The 17,458-nt window shown below is 46.1% G+C and overlaps 1 protein-coding gene across 3 annotated transcripts in view; it reads left to right on the top strand.

Moving 5' to 3' along the window:
• The first annotated feature begins 341 nt into the window (after positions 1 to 341).
• Positions 342 to 17,458, top strand: part of HMCN1 (hemicentin 1) — a 360,405-nt gene continuing 343,288 nt past the window's right edge. For 2 of the 3 annotated variants that reach the window (XR_012906027.1, XM_075936754.1), the window contains exon 1: positions 342 to 980. Coding sequence is in view for 2 of the 3 variants with exons in the window: in XM_075936754.1 (XP_075792869.1) it covers positions 692 to 980 (289 nt within the window). In the remaining variant the exon portion in view is untranslated. The remainder of the gene's footprint in view (positions 981 to 17,458) is intronic. The other variant, XM_075936755.1, reaches the window with a different exon arrangement.

The following is a 17,458-nucleotide window of genomic DNA, read 5'->3' as shown; positions in this document are numbered from 1 at the left end:
GGAGGACTACTCGGTAATCCACGTCCTCCCCGCTCAGGCATGTGCAGACCCACCTGAGCCCATTGTTCCTACCCACCAGGGGAAACTCAGCTCCCGAGTGCCACAGGGCACGGCGGGAAGGCACATCTGGGCTGAATTTCCTGCTCGCAGCTCCGTCCCGCTTCTATCGTTACCACGGGCGCTGCGAGTGAGCCTCAAATGGCCTGTACGTGGTTTAAAAGTCTCCCCGCAAAACGGCCCCGGGGCAAACGCTGGAGAAGCAGGGGCGGCCAGTGATAAGAGACGGCTGGGCGCGCTCCTTGGGTGTCTCTGCAGCAGCAGTCCCCGGCCAAAGGCTCCAGCAGCAGCCGCGCATTGGGAGCGTCTGCCTCTCGCCAGAGTCCCGCTCCAGCAGCAGCAGCCGCGCACAGGGTAGGGCACGGATGGGACCCCCCCCCTCCAGGAGACGCTACAAAAGCGCTGCAGCCAAGTAGACCCGGAAGGGAGAGAAACCAGAAACTCCTCACAAACAAACGCCGCCGCATCTCCCTCCCTCCCGCAGAGGCTAGAGGAGGGCGTGGGGGGAGCTGCCGCTCCGCTCCGCTCCGCAGTGGGCAGAAAAGGGTTTTCTTTTCTTTCCCTCGTTACCTTCCAATGCATTTCTCAGCTGCCGTGGGAGCCCTCTGATACTGAGCGCGCCCTCAGGAGAACAATGATTTCTCGGGGAACGAGCCTCCCCTGGGGAGGGGGATTCCGCCCAGTGCTCCTGCTGGCTCTGCTTTCTTCTTGCTCTGCACAAGATGCCAGTGCGGAGAAGGAGCCCCGAGCTGAAGAAATCCCAGAGGGAGCATCCACCTTGGCATTTGTGTTTGATGTGACTGGCTCTATGTATGATGACTTAGTTCAAGTTATTGAAGGAGCATCTAAAATTTTGGAAACCTCTCTGAAAAGGCCCAAGAAACCACTTTACAACTTTGCTTTGGTGCCTTTCCATGATCCAGGTAAGGAAATGTTTTTCAAAGTCCAGTTAAATGGGGAGATCGATGTGTGTGAAGATTTTGGTGTCATCTGCTGAATTAGGGCAATGCAGTATATGTGAAGGCAGAAGGTTGGAGACCCATTTTAGAAAAACAAACAAACAAAGAAACAAACAAAACCCTGGGGGAGAGCAAGAGACATACAATTAAAAGGGGACCACAGAGTACATAATTCTCCTCGGAAATGATATAAAAAGGTAATTTCGTGCACTTTGAAAGAAGATCTGTGCATACATCTTTTGTTCAATGTCTTAGTCACACTTTTTGCCTGGAATTCACATCAAGAATAACTTACCAATGGCAGACTATATTCTGCTGACTCCCTCTTGTCATGGTCATACACAAATATGCATTGTCACCTCTTGAGTGCTGAACACACCTATGTTTCCCCATCAGATACATGCAAATTGATTTTTAAAACATGCACATGCATACAGACTTTGAAAGGATTTAGTATCACTTCTGCAAAAGCCATTTTATGTTGAAATAAGACTTTCTCCTACTACTAAAGAACATAATAAGAATTTTGGACAACAGTTTCATTACACATTACACATGAGTACACAATCGTGCCTCCGACACGTTTTTTCAGTATTTCGGTACTACTTCAGCAAGCTTTCTGTGAAACAACTAGTCTGCTGTGCTGCTTTTGTTTCTCGTCTTTCCCTCATTCCACTTTTTCTCTTTGTTTTCTGCTGTTTATTTTGGCATATCCTGTTTTCATGTCTTTCAGTAGCTCTTTTCTGTCCCTTTTCTCTAGCTTTCCTCTCTTCCCTTCTCAAACTTCTCTTAGCCCTGGTCTCACCTTATTTCAAAATAACAAGCGGAGTGTCCACACTACCAAAGCTGGTATTTTAAAATAAGGGGGTGGTTCTTTTGAAATAATAACTCCTGCTATTCACAAGGAATAACACTTATTTTGAAATAGCTATTTCGAAATAGCAGTAATGTGGACACTCCACTCCTGCTATTTCAAAATAAGTACTCCCCAAAGTAATTCAAACTAATTACTCCCCAGTGCTTCCTGGGGTTCTAAGTTGAGGTAGCATGTCCACATTAAGGACTAATGTTGGACTAATGTTGAGGCTTCCCTGTTGTGTGGACACGCTATTTTGAAATAGTTATTTCGAGAGTTATTATTTCGAAATAAATTATTTCAAAATAATTTCCTAGTGTAGACATGCCCTTAATGATGTGAAAAGGAAACTGGAACTGGATGCTCCTAGATATGGAGCAGCCAGCAGAGGGGAAGGTTTAAACCAAACTTAACAAAAAATTTGAAACAGAAAAGAATCAGTTTAGAACGTGATTTTCTTGGTTCTAGTGTCCTCTGAGACGCTCAGATGGTGACATGCTATGGATCACTCACAGGAGCTCAGATAATACTCCTCTCCCCATATATCAGATGTGTAGTACTTTTACAGTGACACCATCGATGTTAAAGAGATTTGCCTGCAAAATGTTTACCTGTTATTGTCAAAAATAACACCCAAGGTCTATAATAGTGAAAGATTGTTGAAAAACTTGTTTTCTTTTTCAATTCTACTTGATGTATTTTTATATTTACTATATTTTCATAAGTATGTCCACCATCGTGATACCAGACTGCCTTCTATGAAAATTGTCAGTTGTGCTATTTCTTTCACAGAAGCAGTTTCCTTTGTTTTCCTGTTGCTGCGTGAAACACGTGTTTTAAAAAAATAGGATTTGGTGATTTTAAGGTCACGCAAATCATCTCTCTCTCTCTCAGTATGTGAATTCTGGCTTGAGTGTAGAATCTGAAAAAAAAATCACCTGGATTTTGGGTTGACAGTACCGTTTTGATTTTCCTGCCTTTTAAATTTGAAAACTTTTATTTTTAGATGGAAGACCAAATGCATTATAAACAGAAGAAAAAAAATCTCCCATACAGTGATTCATTATAATAGCTAACCACATGCCTCTACTTTCTTGGATGATTTGTTCTGGAACACTTGTCTCAAACTCCAAAGCAGGAAGGTGATTTTTGTGAGGCAGACTTTATTTTTAAGTTAAGTTAATATAGATTTGGCTCCTTTCCTCTGCTCCCTCTAGCTTTGAGTAGGAGGACACCTAACTTGTATTCAGTGATTCTTTCAATCTTCCCTACAGTTTTTCCTTTCCAAGTCTTTCACCCCTCTCTTCTTTTTGCTGTCTCTGCAGTCTCCTTGATCTCATATCAGTCTGGTTTTCCACCTTTTTCTCCCATCGCTCCTTGTTGCTATTCCCAATGCACAGGAATCACAACTCCAGTACTCCTTTCTTTTCCAGCATCAAGGAAGAAAAGAAGCCCCCTTCTCCTGCTTCTCTTTTCCTCCACACCAGAGGAAATCCCTTCAGTTGATTACTGAAATGTTAACATCTTATTTAGTAATTAAATTAAATCCTTATACATTGGAAAGCATGCAACAAAACCTGTTTGCAGTATTATAGTTGGCATTCTTATACATCAGTTTTGCATCTTTAGATGAAGGGTCAGCTTGCACATATAACCATGAATATCAAGATTTTCTACAAAGTGATCATTTGGTCCACTTTAATGTTTTAAAGTGAAAAAGGAAGATTGTCATATTAAATCTACAACAATTTTTGAAAGCTCCATTTCTTTAACTTCTCCCTCAGTCCCATAAGCCAACAGCACTTTCCCCCATACTGGCATGTTCTGCTTGGAACAGTGAGTTGGCCGCATGAGTGACCCTCATTCATTTCAGAGGGTTCCAGCAGCCTGTTTGCTCCCTCCTCCTTCAACTTGTTTGCCTCCTCCCCGCCCACCTCTCATGCACTGGGGCACTGGAGGCCCCTTGTACCATTCCAGCTCTGGGAGTGGGAGGGAGGAGCTGGGACAGAGCATGAATCAGTGGATTTGTGGTGTTCCGAAAGTTCTGGGAGGGATGGGAAGGAAGTGCCGGGTTCCAGCGCCCAAGAGGAGTGTGAGGGAGGAGAGCAGACAGGGATCCGTGGGCCTCAGGTGGAACCCCAGTGGGCTGCATGCGCTGCCCAGACTGCTGATTGCCCACCACTGGTCTAAAATTATAGGAATTTGGCAATTGTCATATGTGATTGGACCTCTACTGTGTCCAGTCAGTAACCTATATGACAGTGAACATGGTGCCACTGCTTCCAGGAGTCAGCACCCCACGCTGGCAGCACCTGTCTGGGGTTGTAAATCCCTGCTGGCGGGGGGTTGCTGGAGCAGTACAGCTGCACAGCTGAGAGAAGCTACTGGTGCAGGGTGCTGATGGATATTGATTTCTATCTCTGAATAGAAATGGGGGAACACAATATGCTTGCAATGGATAATCAGACCTTCATCTTCAAAGACTTCCACTGTCCTTGATGGTTTGGATCAGTGGTGGGCAAAAGGGCCTCCGTGGGCTGGATCCGGACCGCCAAGCGGGTTGATCTGGCCTGCGGAGGCCCTGCCAATTAAGGCCTGGGGATGGGGGAGCACACAAAGCTTCCTCCAGCCCTGCCAAGAGCACGCAGTGCTTTGAAGCACCACGCTCTCCGCAGGACATAGGGAGATGTCACATACTCCCCCACCCCCAAGCCCAGAGTTTCCTGCGCCCTCCCCCCTCTCCCCTGCGAGAAGTGCATGGCACTTCAAAGTGCTGTACATTTGCGCAAAGTGGGGGCAGGGCAAAGGAAGTTTCATGCAGCTCCCCCGTCCCCAGGCCCTGATTGGCTTGGGGGTGGGGGAATGCACGAAGCCTCCTCCCACCCTGCAAGGAGCATGGGGCATTTTGAAGTGCCGTGTGCTGCTCACAGGGTGGGGTAGGGCAGGAGGAAGCTTCATGCTCTCCCTCTGCCCCCAGGCCAATCAGGGCTTGGGGACAGGGGAGCTACGGGAAACTTCCTTCGCCCTGCCCCGGCCTTGCGAGGAGCACGCGGCACTTCAAATTGCCACTTGTTCCTCGCAGTGCTGGAGGAGGCTTCCCCCGCCCCCAGGTCCTGATTGGTCTGGGGGTGGGGGAGCGTGTGAAGCCTCTTCCCACCCTCCCAGGGGCATAGGTGGCTAGTGGGAAAGCAGGGCAAAGGGGCTTTCCCCACCCCCAGACCAATCATGATCTGTAGGTGGGGAAGCCCAGAATCATCCTGGCTCTTCCCTTTCTGGTTTAGGCCCCGCCTCTTCCAAGGCGGCCCGGGGCCACTTCAAAATTATTGCCCCCGGCCAAAAATTATTGGCCACCCCTAGTCTGGATGGACTACTGGATACTTATCTGGACTATCCCTGTCTCATAAACTTAGCTATTGCTTGAATTATTTTATTTGCATTTAACTTACTGGTTTGTTCCTTTAAGATGCTGAGCTTCAGTGTGTTTTGAAGGTACTTAGGGTATCTCTAAACTGTTTCAAAAGAAGGATGTAAATTAGACATATCAAAATTGTAAATGAAGCTGGGATTTGAATTTCCTGCCCTTCATTTGCATAATCTCGTCACAGCATTTTTTCAAAAAACACCATTTCAAACGTGAAACCGTGGTCTAGACACAGTTCTTTCAAAAAGAAAAGCCTTTTTCGAAAGATCCTGTACTCCTCAAAAAATGAGGTTTACAGGATCTTTCAAAACAGGCTTTTCTTTTTGAAAAAACTGCGCCTAGACTGCTGTTTCACTTTCAAAATATCATTTTTCAAAAAAAAACCCCATGCTGTGATGCAATTATGCAAATGAAGGGCGGGAAATTCAAATCCTGGCTTCATTTGCAATGTCAATATGTCTAATTTACATCCCTCTTTCGAAAGAGAGATGTAGTCTAGACATAGCCTTATAGGGCAGATTCATCCCTGATGCAATGCTGTTTTTTTTGTAACAGGTTTGCACAAAATAATTTTGTTCAGAATTTAGAATCAATATCAAGAAGACTCTTCTACTGACTTACATGCTTCTAATGAATAGAGCTTCACTGGGGTAGAGGAGGATTTCTGGAGTAGATGTAACATTTGGGTCACCTCAGTGTATTGCTGAGGACAGAGTTGCAATGTTTTATGAAAGCTGCGAAGTCATGAAAGTACTTTGGTGAATCACATCAAATAATTTTTTATTTAAAAATATTGTGCCTGGCTTGTCCATTTCTAACACACAAACTGTCGGATGACTTCTGGTATGTTATATGTTATCTCAATACTGCAGTGTAAAATTATGGACATAACATGGTTTTGAGGTGGTGGAGATGGATACAATTTTAATAATTCCTAGCCAAACTATTGTTCCCTTGTTGAAGTGAAACAATTAACCCCTAGAGATGAGTGCTGTTTAGAGAGATTTTGAATATCTGCGGTTTGGGACATGGAATTTAGGTTTAGTGGTGGTCAGAACAAAACTAAGGTCTGGATTCAGGTTCCATTGAAATTTTGGTTTGTTTTGATTCACCCCACTCCACCTCTTTCCAGCCCTCCTGACATGGCAGTAACTAATCATTGTGCTAGAAGATTCCATGTCCTTATAGAATCCAGTGGATCCGAATGGGGTTTGGGAATTAGTTTGCCTGAGCTATCCATGGGAGCAGAAGTTGCTTAGAATGTGAAGAGTGCCATTGACAATGAAATCTCCAGGAAAAGATTTATTAAAAACTAAATTAAGGAAGGTTGGCAGCAGAAAATTTTGCATCAGAATTAAAGCTTAAGATCAAAGACCTTTTTGGAAGTTTTCTGTGTTTGGTTTTGACATTCCACTAGTTAGCTCTCATTGAATTCAGTGGAAGCAGGACTAGATCCAGAATGCCTGAATTTAATGACGGTGGCCAGCCAGCTCTTTTTTTTATGCCATTAAGAAATTTTGGAATGGAAAATGAGCTTAATGGGGCAGATTAATCCTTGATGCTCCTTTAAAGCAAATGGAGTCACACCAGAAATGAATTTGGTCCCATGTAGTTTCTCTATATTTTGAACAAATATATTTAGGGAATTTCTCTTTTAAAGAATAAGCTATCAAAGCACTCAGCCCTGGTCTACACTCAGGAATTTTTTTGAAACAGCTCCCCTTATTTTGAAATAATTAGCGGAGCGTGAACACTATCAAGCCCGTTATTTTGAAAGGTGCTGGTTATTTTGAAACAATATCAGGTAGGCAGAACTGGTAACCTATACGCTTTTTCCCTTCAATATTTTCATACCCTCTGCTCCTTGTTTCCTGCCCCCTCCCTTTTTTTCCTTCTCCACTCTCCCTTCTCCCATATTTATTTTGAGTCTGCACATCCTAAACTCAAAACTCCGGTCATCTGAAGAAGTGGGCTGTGCCCACGAAAGCTCATGATACTATCTACATGTTTTGTTAGTCTATAAAGTGCTACCAGGCCATTTGTTGTTTTTTAAGTTTATTTTAGAAATGTGCATCTGTCTGTTCATGAGTCTGTTTGTTCAAGAACTCCTCCAAAATGGTAATAGCTAGGACCAAAAAATATAGTATGCAGCTTCCTCTTATCATAACTTAAGCAAAGTCAAGGTGTGATTGTACCAGGAAAACAGGGAGTGCCTGGAATGGGATTGTTTTCCATAGCATGGAAAGAGAGGGGGCACAGAGAGGAGGGTCGTGATACTGAGAGTGGCCAAGGGTGGGGTTGAGGGGAGACAAAAGTTCCCTGTGAACTGAGGGGATACAAAAGGCCCCTGCCAGGCAGGAGACTAGAGGGGAGAAAAGTCCCCACCGGATGGGGCCCTGCACCCTAAATCCCTCCTTACCCCCAACCTTCACTCTTGCACCCTCAGCTCCTTGCCCTGAGCCAGTCTTTAACCCCCCATCCTGACAAGTCATCTTGTCAGTTATAAAAAGAGATGCAAAACCGCGTACAGGAATGCAAATTATGAACCTTTCCTTGTGTCATTTATAGCACTGAAAAATCCACTTGTGCCATATAATGAATAGTGTATTGTTCCTAGTGAGTGACAGTAAGCTAACTGTTTTTGCACAATTTGAACTTTGATATAAAAGTATTCCCTTATGGTTGCACATATGAATGAATGTATTCCTGTCTCTGCAGACAGACAGTGACATTACCATTGCTGTTGCTTGTAAGTTTCTCAAGCAGTGACACAATAAAATTAATAAAACACTTTTCAGTATTACTGTACTATTCAGGGCTCCTTTAATAGATTCTCTTCAGTGTATTGGCTTGAATTTTCTCATTTTGGACCATCCCTCATCACTTGTGTCAGCTGTTGGCCAGAAGATTTAGTCCTCTAGTTCAGGGGTTCCCAAACTTTTTGACACGGGGACCAGTAAATCCATTCACGAACTTTTGGAGGACCAGTAATGTTCATTTGCATATTTGCATATTCATTAATCAAATTATGAATATCCAAATAAGTTGTTTCTGGTCCTCCCAAATCTCCCAGTGCCAGCTTTAACAAAGCTTTTGATATGGTCACCCACAATATTCTTGCCAGCAAGTTAAGGAATATGGATTGGATAAATGGGCTGTAAGACAGACAGAAAGCTGGTTAGACCAGGGTTTCCCAAACTTTTTACTTTAATTGGAACCCTTTTTTTTCAGTTCTGCTTTTTGCAGCCCAAAAATATAAACACATGAAAAACAAATGAAGAAAATACCAGACATATAATATGTCTGGTATTTTCTCAGTAGGTAAGTTGTATTATTACTAGATGTATCAGTTTGAAGTTTGTATCAGTTTGTAGTTTCAGTATCAGTTTGCAGCTCAGGCTGCATGAGTGTGTCTACCTGCCAGATAGTTTGCAACTACTGGAGGGGTTTGTGTGTGTGTGTGTGTGTGTGGGGAGGGAGGGGGGACGGGGACGGGATGACAGTAGAATCCCTGTGCCAGACTAACTCGTGCTTTGTGGGGGGGGGGGGGGGGAGGAGAGGGGAACGGGGTTGGGTCAGTCCCACTCCCTGCAGGCTGATTCATTCCTCCCCCTGCTCCCCTTGCTGCGGCTCTGGCCAGCCCCACTTCCCCCAACCCCCTCCCTGGCAGCCAGTTCTCCCCCGCTTCTCCTCCCAATCTCCCTTCGCCAGCCCCGCTGCCTGCGTCCAGCCCTTCTTCCAGCGGCCACTTCTCCCACCCCGCCCACATCTTCCCCCGCCAGCTCCCTACCCCCAACCTCACACCCCCCGGCAGCCCTGCTTCCACCGGCCCCTCAATATCCCCAGCCTGCCCTGATTCCCCCTCCAGTTCTGCTTCCGGTGGCCAGCTCTCCCCTCCTCCTCACTCCAGAATCCCCTGGCCACCTGCACCTTCCCTTAGCCCTGCACCCTCCTGGTGCCTCCTTTTCCCCTAATACCCACCCCCTCACCCGTCTCTGCCCCATTCCCCTCCTGCCCCTCTGTGCCCTCACACACAATTTGTTCCATCCTGACTTTCCTCATGCCCACCCCTTCTTTCAAGCCTTCTCCCAGCACCTCCCCCTCCAGCCCCCAGTGCCCTTCCCCTCCCCACTCCTCTCCCAGCATCACCCTGTCCCCCCTCCCACTGACACCTCCCCTCCTGCCCTTTCCCTCATGGTCTGCACTTGGCCCCCTGGCATTTGTCTCTCTCTCCTTCACCCCTGCCCCTTGGTGCCTTTCCCTCCCAAGCCCCTTCTCCTTCCACCCCTTTCCCCACCCCTCTCCTTTCCTAGCCACCGCACGAGCCGGTTCCCACCTTCTCTTTCCCCGTTACGGGGCCGGAGTCTGCGCTCAGGCTCCGGAGGCCGAACCCGGAGCCAGCCAGGCCCCACCACATGCCTCGCGCGGGTTTCAAAACCCCAGGCCGTGACGTCACGTCCTCCCCGCCCACGTGCAATGCCGCGCATGGGCGGCAGGCGGCGAGGAGGAGCCGCACGTGGCAGAGACATCCGGGGCCGAGGGGATGCTCTGGAGGCGGGGCCGGAGAGGACGCGCGGGGGCGGGGCCCGCTCCAGGCAGAGCCGGGGAGAGACCCAGCTCCACATAGCGCTGGAGCAGGGCCCGGCTCTTAACTCACCGGCACTTCCGGGTGCAGGGGCGCGGGGCCCGATTCGACCAGATGGGTCAATCGGCCTAAGGGCCGGCAGCCACCAGGCATGCTGAGGCCCGGCATTTTTTTTTCACGGCCTGGTGCCGGGCCGCGGACCATAGTTTGGGAAATGCTGCTCTAGTTAATGGCTGTCTAGTAAAATTTTCAGGCTTTTTATGAACTCATTTAAATTGGCTGCTTGAAGCCATTTTTACTTTTGGAGGTTAAGTATATTGGAGGCACTCTAGATAAGAGGGCCTTTTCTCTATTCTATCCCCTGGGAAGAGGGAGTAGGGGACTTTCTGAACATAATTCCCACGGTGGGGGAAGGACACTACAAAACTCAAATCTTATGTTTTAGTGAGGAGCAGGATTGATATATAACTGTACAGCATTCCACTTAATGCACTCTCCCAGGTGCGTCCCTAAAACTAGCAATTTCTGTAGGAATGGATGTGTGGATAAGTTTTCAGAATATGCTGGCTTTTTATAGCACAAGCTCTGTTTATATCCTGATGTGTGGAAGTGGAAAGAACCCTTCACGATGCTGTAACAAAGGTGAGACAAAGGGTTTGAAGCTTGAAGACGGAGTGATGGCAAAGTTTTTTTCCAGTTATTCTTGCACATGGGGTGTGGGGAAAGGAGCGAAACATCAAGATTTCTGTGAGTGAGAGATTAAGTATGGCCGGTGTGAGCTGTGCACGCATTCTGGGCAGACATGTCTTGTGATATCCTCTCTCATATTTTTCTAGCTTATTCTCCTGCTCTAGATTGTTTGTGTGCAAACTGGAGTCCCAGGCCATCAGACACGGAAGGCACCATCTTCAGGAGTTCTAACATTCTGGTCCACAACATTGCTTAGTCCCCACTGCTGCACAGGAACCCCTGAGCACTCTTTCCTTCCCTACTCAGTAAATCATTTCCCCCTTACTAAGTAGGCTAAATTCTCTCTCTCTCTCTCTCTCTCTCTCTCACACACACACTGTTTGTGTAATTCTGGGGTGAGAAAAAGACTAGTGCTTCAGAAAAGATCTTGAGGACAGTTTCCCGTGGGAAAAGTTTTGATAACACCTGACATTTGGTGGCATCTGATGTGCTATCCAGAAGTAAGTATATATGAGCCAAGGAGAAAAGTTACCACAGGCATAGCTGTCAGTGAGAGCTAAATTCCATTAGAGGCAGAGAAATTCCTTTTTTCCCTCTTCCCTCAATTCAAATACTGCTTTTGATATTAGAAATATGACTCATGTATCTAAACTATATGAATAAAATGACTGATACATTAACAAATGTGCTCTGGTTGTTTTGACACTAGTTATTAGCTACTCATCATAAGGGGTTAGATTCAGGTTATGCTCACTGATTTTTCAGATGAGCATTTCTCTGATAGCTCCAGAGGTTTCTGAAGAATTTAAGTTTTATGGGTGAGTGGTTCAGAAATGCACAGGAGTATATATGCTCCCATTGAAGTCCATGGGAGTTTTATTATTGACTTCTCTAGTTAGGCTAAGAGTGACTTTGGAAGGGATTATAATCTTTCTGGCCATTAATGGTTAAAAGATATCTTCCCAAATGTAAAGCCATGCAATGCTGTTTTACTGAGTTTGCAGATAGATTAAAACAAGAACTTAGCTCAAAGGGTGCTAAAATCTGAAATCTAATTACGATTGCTTGAATGTTGGGATTGTTAATTATTTCACTACCGATTAGTTCTGCAGAAACGTTCAGCTACTCTGGGGACTCAAGGTGGCGCCTAGTCACATTTTTTATTCATCACTGAACTACAAATTTTTGATTCTTAAAGGATTAAAAAAAGATTTCTGGTATTTTTAAGTATTAAGAGTGAATTGATACATGAAAAGATGTACATATCCTTTCCATATCCATTGAAATTTCTGTCATAAATAATAAATGTATTTGGTGACTTTAATTTAATTCTTTATTGAAGCTTTTGTGATACTTACAAGTTATTGAAGTGGCAGTCATCTTGGTATAGCCATGTGCAAGTTCTCAGTTATTTGTAAAATGGTTGACTGATAGCTGTGATGTGTTTGGTCACAGAGATCCCCTTGAGCGGTGTTTCTTAAACCTTTTAAGACCGAGGAACACCAAACAATAATTTTTTTAGGAGTAACACCAAGGATTTTTGGTTGAGCAAAAAAAAAGTCGGGGTTGGGGGAAGGGTCAGGGGAAGTTGTTGAGGAAAAAAAAGAATCACCTGCCCCTTTTGAATTCTGTTGTTCTCCGCGGCACACGTCCTACTGCCTCACGGCACACCGGTGTACCACAGAAAACAGTTTAAGAAACACTGCTCTTGAGACTATCACTTGGGGTGTGTCTAGACTACAGGATTTTGTTGATAAAAGTGGACTTTTGTTGACAAAACTATACCTGCGTCTACACTACCACCGAGTTCTGTCTATATATTGTTGACAGAATTCGTCAGTTTTGTTGACGGTGGTAAACCTCATTCTACGAGAAATAACACCTTTTGTCGACAGAGTTCTGTCGACAAAAAGTGTTATTGCATCTACACTGTCCTTTGTGTCTACACAGTCATGTTGACAAAGCCGCTTGCTGTGTTGACAGAACTGGATGTAGTCTAGATGCTCTTTGTCAACAGAAGCTTTGTCAACAGTATCTGTTGACAAAGCCTCTGTTGACATAAGCCTGTAATCTAGACATACCCTTGATGTGCTGAAGATACCCCTGAGCCTGCCCACCTGCCCTTGGGGGCACCCCACCGTCCTGTCCTGCTGAGCGAGGCCCTCCAGCCTCCTCCAGGCCAGCCACAGAGTTGGGTCACAGCCCTCTGCAGTGTAATACAGACGCTGAGATCAGTTCAGCTCCGAGAAGGCTCAGTTAAAGGGAATTGTTACGGCACCCAGGTGCACAGCCCCACTGGGACCAGAACCTCAGATAAATCTGTCTTACTCTGCATAAAGTTTTATGCAGAGCAAGCTCCTTTAAGTGTTTGCCCTCTTTATCAATGAAAGAGATGCACCAGCTGTTTCCCCCTGCCATGGTAACAATTATGGGTAAAAACTGGGTTTAATGATAAAAGTGATTTTTTTAATTGAGTATAAAAAGTAAGATTTAAGGGGTCATAAGAGATAGCAGATGGAACAAAATGAAACAAAACAGATAAGTCTAATACACTAAGAAACATGTTACATACAATATCTTACCCTGTAACTGGTAGTTCTAATAATCTTTATTCACAGGCTGGAAAGCCCCCCAGCTTGGGCATGACTCCTTACTCTGTTCAGTCTTAGATGTTTCCAGCAGTCATCTTGGGTGGTCAATAGAGGTGTCCTGACATCTGGCTGCAGCTAGGGTTGCCAGATGGCTGAAATAAAAATACCGACCCTCCCCTCTCCCCAAAAAAAACCCCCAATCCTGGGCCCCAAGCTTCTCCTCCCCCTTCTTCCCCTTGCTTCCCCCTTCCAGCTCCCTCCTCCCTGGTTTCCTCCTCCCCTCTCCCACCCTCTCTCTTCCCCTCTCCCACCTCCTTTTCCCAGTCTTCCCAGAGGTTCATCCCCCCGCCCAGTTTTGTTCAGTAAACCCAGTTTCTATTTTTAAACATACGTGTATTTTGTTTGACATCAGGAAGGGGGGCTAGGGAGGGGTAAGTGGAAGGACGTGAGGAAAGAATGGGGCACGAGCCCCCAGTGGGGAGGACCGGGGTGGCTCTGAGGGCTCCTCGGGGTGGACACTCTCCCGCAGGGCCTCCTGGATCCTGACAGCCCCCCAATAGACCCCCTGGATGGCAGCCTGCAGCAAGTGCAGTCAGGCTGATGGCAATGACCCCATGAGACTCACCGGCATGCCCAGGGGCAGCTCTGGCTCCATGTGGCCGAGTACTGTGGTGTCCCGAGTGCAGGCACTCAGGGCACTCCAAGACAGGACTGCTTTTCTGTCCCTCATCGAGGTAGACAAGCAAGCGGGGAACTCTGAGAACTGTCTGTCCGGTGGTGGGGGTAGGGTCCCTTTAAGCACGGAGCTCAGTTAGCCTCAGTTAGCCTCAGGCAGCAGCCCCACACACTAAGTCCTACCGTGATGCCCTGCCGGCACTGGTTCTGGCCAGTCTTAACTTCGGTTCAGAGTCCACTCAGTGTGGACGCGCTATTTCGAAATAGCAAAATGCTATTTTGAAATAGTTTTTGTGTGTAGATGCATTAATTCGAATTAGCTTAATTCGAATTAACTATTTCAAATTAAGTTAATTCGAAATAGCACTGTAGTGTAGACATACTCTAAGGCTACGTCTACGCTGAAGTGCTATTTTGGGATATTCTGCGCCTTTGGAGCATGCCCATTATTTCAAAATATTATGGGCTTTATATGCCAATGTCCCTGTAAACCTCATTCTGCAAATAGTAAGGGACATTTTGGAATAGTGATTTATTTTAAAATAAGTGCCAAATTCTGAAATAAGCTATTTCAAAATTAATTTGAAATAAGTAAAAACCTCCCAGGGGTAGCCGTGTTAGTCTATACCTTCAGTAGTCCTGTGGCACCTAAGCGTGCATCTACAGTGTACCTGGAGCTTGCAATAAGCTACGCAATTTGAGCTACAAGTTACAGACTAACATGGCAACCCCTAAGAGGTTTATACTTATAACCAGGGCTTGACAAATTATGGAAAACCCTACTCGCCAGACAAAAAAGGGACTCGCCAACCCTCCCCCCCCCCCCAGTGTTTTTTTTAATGGCATAAATTCCTAATAAGAATAAGAACAGTAATTACTAATAAGTTATTAATAAATATCACCCAAGTTATTAATAAATATCTTATAAACCTCTACCTTTTCCCTCTGCTGCCATGTCTCCTCCCCTTGCTCCATTAGCTCCCTTGGTGCCTGCTGCCCCACAACTCCTCACTCTCTTCTGCTGTCCTGACTCCTGCCCTACTCACTGCCCTCAGCCTTTCTGAGACCTGCCCCCCTCCACCAGCCCTTCTCTCCCCCCTGTGCCCACTCCTCCAGTAGCCCCACTCTGATCATGTGAGCTACCCCTCCTCATCCTCTCTCCTAACACCTCCCTCTACACGTCTACCCTGTCTCTCCTCTGGTGCTGGTCCCTCCCCTGCAGGTGTCTGCCCTTCTGCTTCTCCCCCAGAATCCTCTGGCCCTGCACCCTCCTGGTGCCTCCCCTTTCCCTTACTGCCCCTGCCCCCTTTGCCCACTGTTTCCCTGATGCCCACCCCCTCACTACCCTCTGCCCCCATTCCCCTCATGCCCCTGTGTCCTCACACATGCCTTGCTCCATCCCCAGCTTCCTCATACCCACCCCTTCTTTCAAGCCTTCTCCCAGCACCTTCCCCTTCCCCCTTTATCCCCCAATGCCCTTACCCTCTCCTCTTCCAGCATCACCCTGTCTCCCCTCCCAGTGACACCTCCCCACCTGCCCTTTTCCTCATTGTCTGCACTTGGCCCCCTGGCATTTGTCTCTCCTGCACTCCTGTCCCTTGGTGCCTTCCCTTTTCTTCTCCTGACCTGCCCCCCACAAGCCCTTTCCCCTCCCCTACCTGGCTTCTGCCTTCCACTTTGGGGGGTTGCCGGAATCCTTTTGAATCCGGCGGTCGCCAGCCGTGATATCAGGACGCCACATGACGCCAGCGTCCTGGCGTCTGCCAGCGTCCCGCCCTCTGGCTTGTGCCCCACCTCCTCGCTCCAGAGCTGCATGCAGGCAGCTAGGCTCTGAGAATCGCCGCACTTCCCCCTTCCTGGCGGCGCTCTGCTCCTCCACTGGCCAGCGGGTTGGATGGGGCCGTGCCGCCCGTAGTGCAGGCTTTGGCCAGCCTGTCATAACGGCCCACCAGGCCAGTCTGCCCCTGCACTCACCAGCTGGTAAAATCTACTCACCGCGGGCGAGTGTATTTGTCGAGCCCTGCTTATAACTTCACATACAGGAATGATACATGCCTACAAACGGAATATGCACATTCAGCAGATTAAAACTTTTCAATCGATACCTTACAAGGAGTATTTTGCATAAAGCACTTTCCAGTTATGCATATTCATATTCATAATAATATTTCCATAAAGGATTCAAAATGCACCATCACAATAGTTACATTCCCTGGGATAGTAATATGAAACTTTGCTTATAGTTCAGGTTGTGAAGGACACACAAATGTTAGCAGCACTAGTTGAAGCACTAGAACTCATAGCCTCATGGTTTCTAGGTCAGTGAATTTTCTCTCTGGTTTTGTACCACACTAGTTGCATGAAGGCAGGAATTTACTGTGTTTTTGCAATAGCTCCTACAGCAGGAACAAATAGTGTTGTTGGCAATAATTTTACTATATCTAGCAAGACTGGCTATCTACTTGGGAACTATAGTAGATTCATCTTCAACAGACTGTGTACAGAGGAGACAATCTCTCTCTCTCACACAGTCAGTTGTGTAATCAAATCAAATCTCTAGTGATTTGTTTTGAATACCAAAAAGAAGTTAGGTGTGGCACCCCAACTGCCTTCAAGCTATGAATAAAAGCTCTTTATTCCTTCCCTCCCCCTGAAATTTATATACACTCTCCTTTTTACTTTTGGAAACAGTAATTGTTTTGCTAGAGCACACAGCAATGAGGTGAACACACTGTGCACCCGAAGGCATAAATATTGCATACCACCTCTCTCACTTTAATCAAAGTATTAATGTTCATTATACAATCATTTTTTCAGTGAAATACTCTAAAGAAAATGAAGAAGAGGGTAGAACTTTGCAAGTACTGACAATCAACCACAGAATATTTGGCTCTTGAATGGCTGATCTCATTCATTTACAGCAGAATTGTTGAAAGATAGTTATCAAAAATGAAACAGAAATGCCTTGTGCAGTGGGATATTTAATATTAAAAGCCTTTAGTGAAGGAAAAAAGCCCTTGATGTTCAGGTTAAATACCATAAAAGATCATTTGTTATACTAAAAAAAAATCAAGTTGTGAGAAAAGTTAAAACTTAAAGACTGATGCTCAGCTACTTTGTTCTGCCTGTGAGTTAGGTATGAGGGAGAAATGTGTGTTAAAACCATTTCCGTTCTCCTTGTATTTTGTAGGCCAGTGTAAACTGGAGTAGTCCTCCAATTCATATTCTGCTTCCCAAAATTCCCTATAGCTCCTAGGAAGCAGAGAACAGTATAGGTTGAACGTCTTTAGGTTGGGACTCTTTGGTCTGGCAACATCCATGGTCCAGCATGATTTTAATTAGCCAGATGTCCACTTATCCTGGGTGGGGCCAAGTTTTCCATGGTCCCATAAAGTTTATTTACAGCCTCCAGTCCTGACTCTCAGTGTTCAGTGCTGTTATTTAGCTCCTGTTTCCCCCTGTTTCCTAACTCCCCAGTAAACAGTGGAAGTGCTGGTAATGCTGTTAGACAATATTGACCTCCTGTGGTTTGGCAAATTCTCTAGTTTGGCACCGTACAGGTCTCAAGGGTGCCGGACTAGAGTGGTTCAACCTAAAGTCATAAAGCAGTGCATACCAGCCATG

This window comes from Pelodiscus sinensis, chromosome 9, assembly GCF_049634645.1.
Source record: "Pelodiscus sinensis isolate JC-2024 chromosome 9, ASM4963464v1, whole genome shotgun sequence".
NCBI classification, from domain to species: Eukaryota; Metazoa; Chordata; order Testudines; family Trionychidae; genus Pelodiscus; species Pelodiscus sinensis.
The sequence above is the reverse complement of the archived record's forward strand: the minus strand, read 5'-3'. Positions and strand labels throughout refer to the sequence as shown.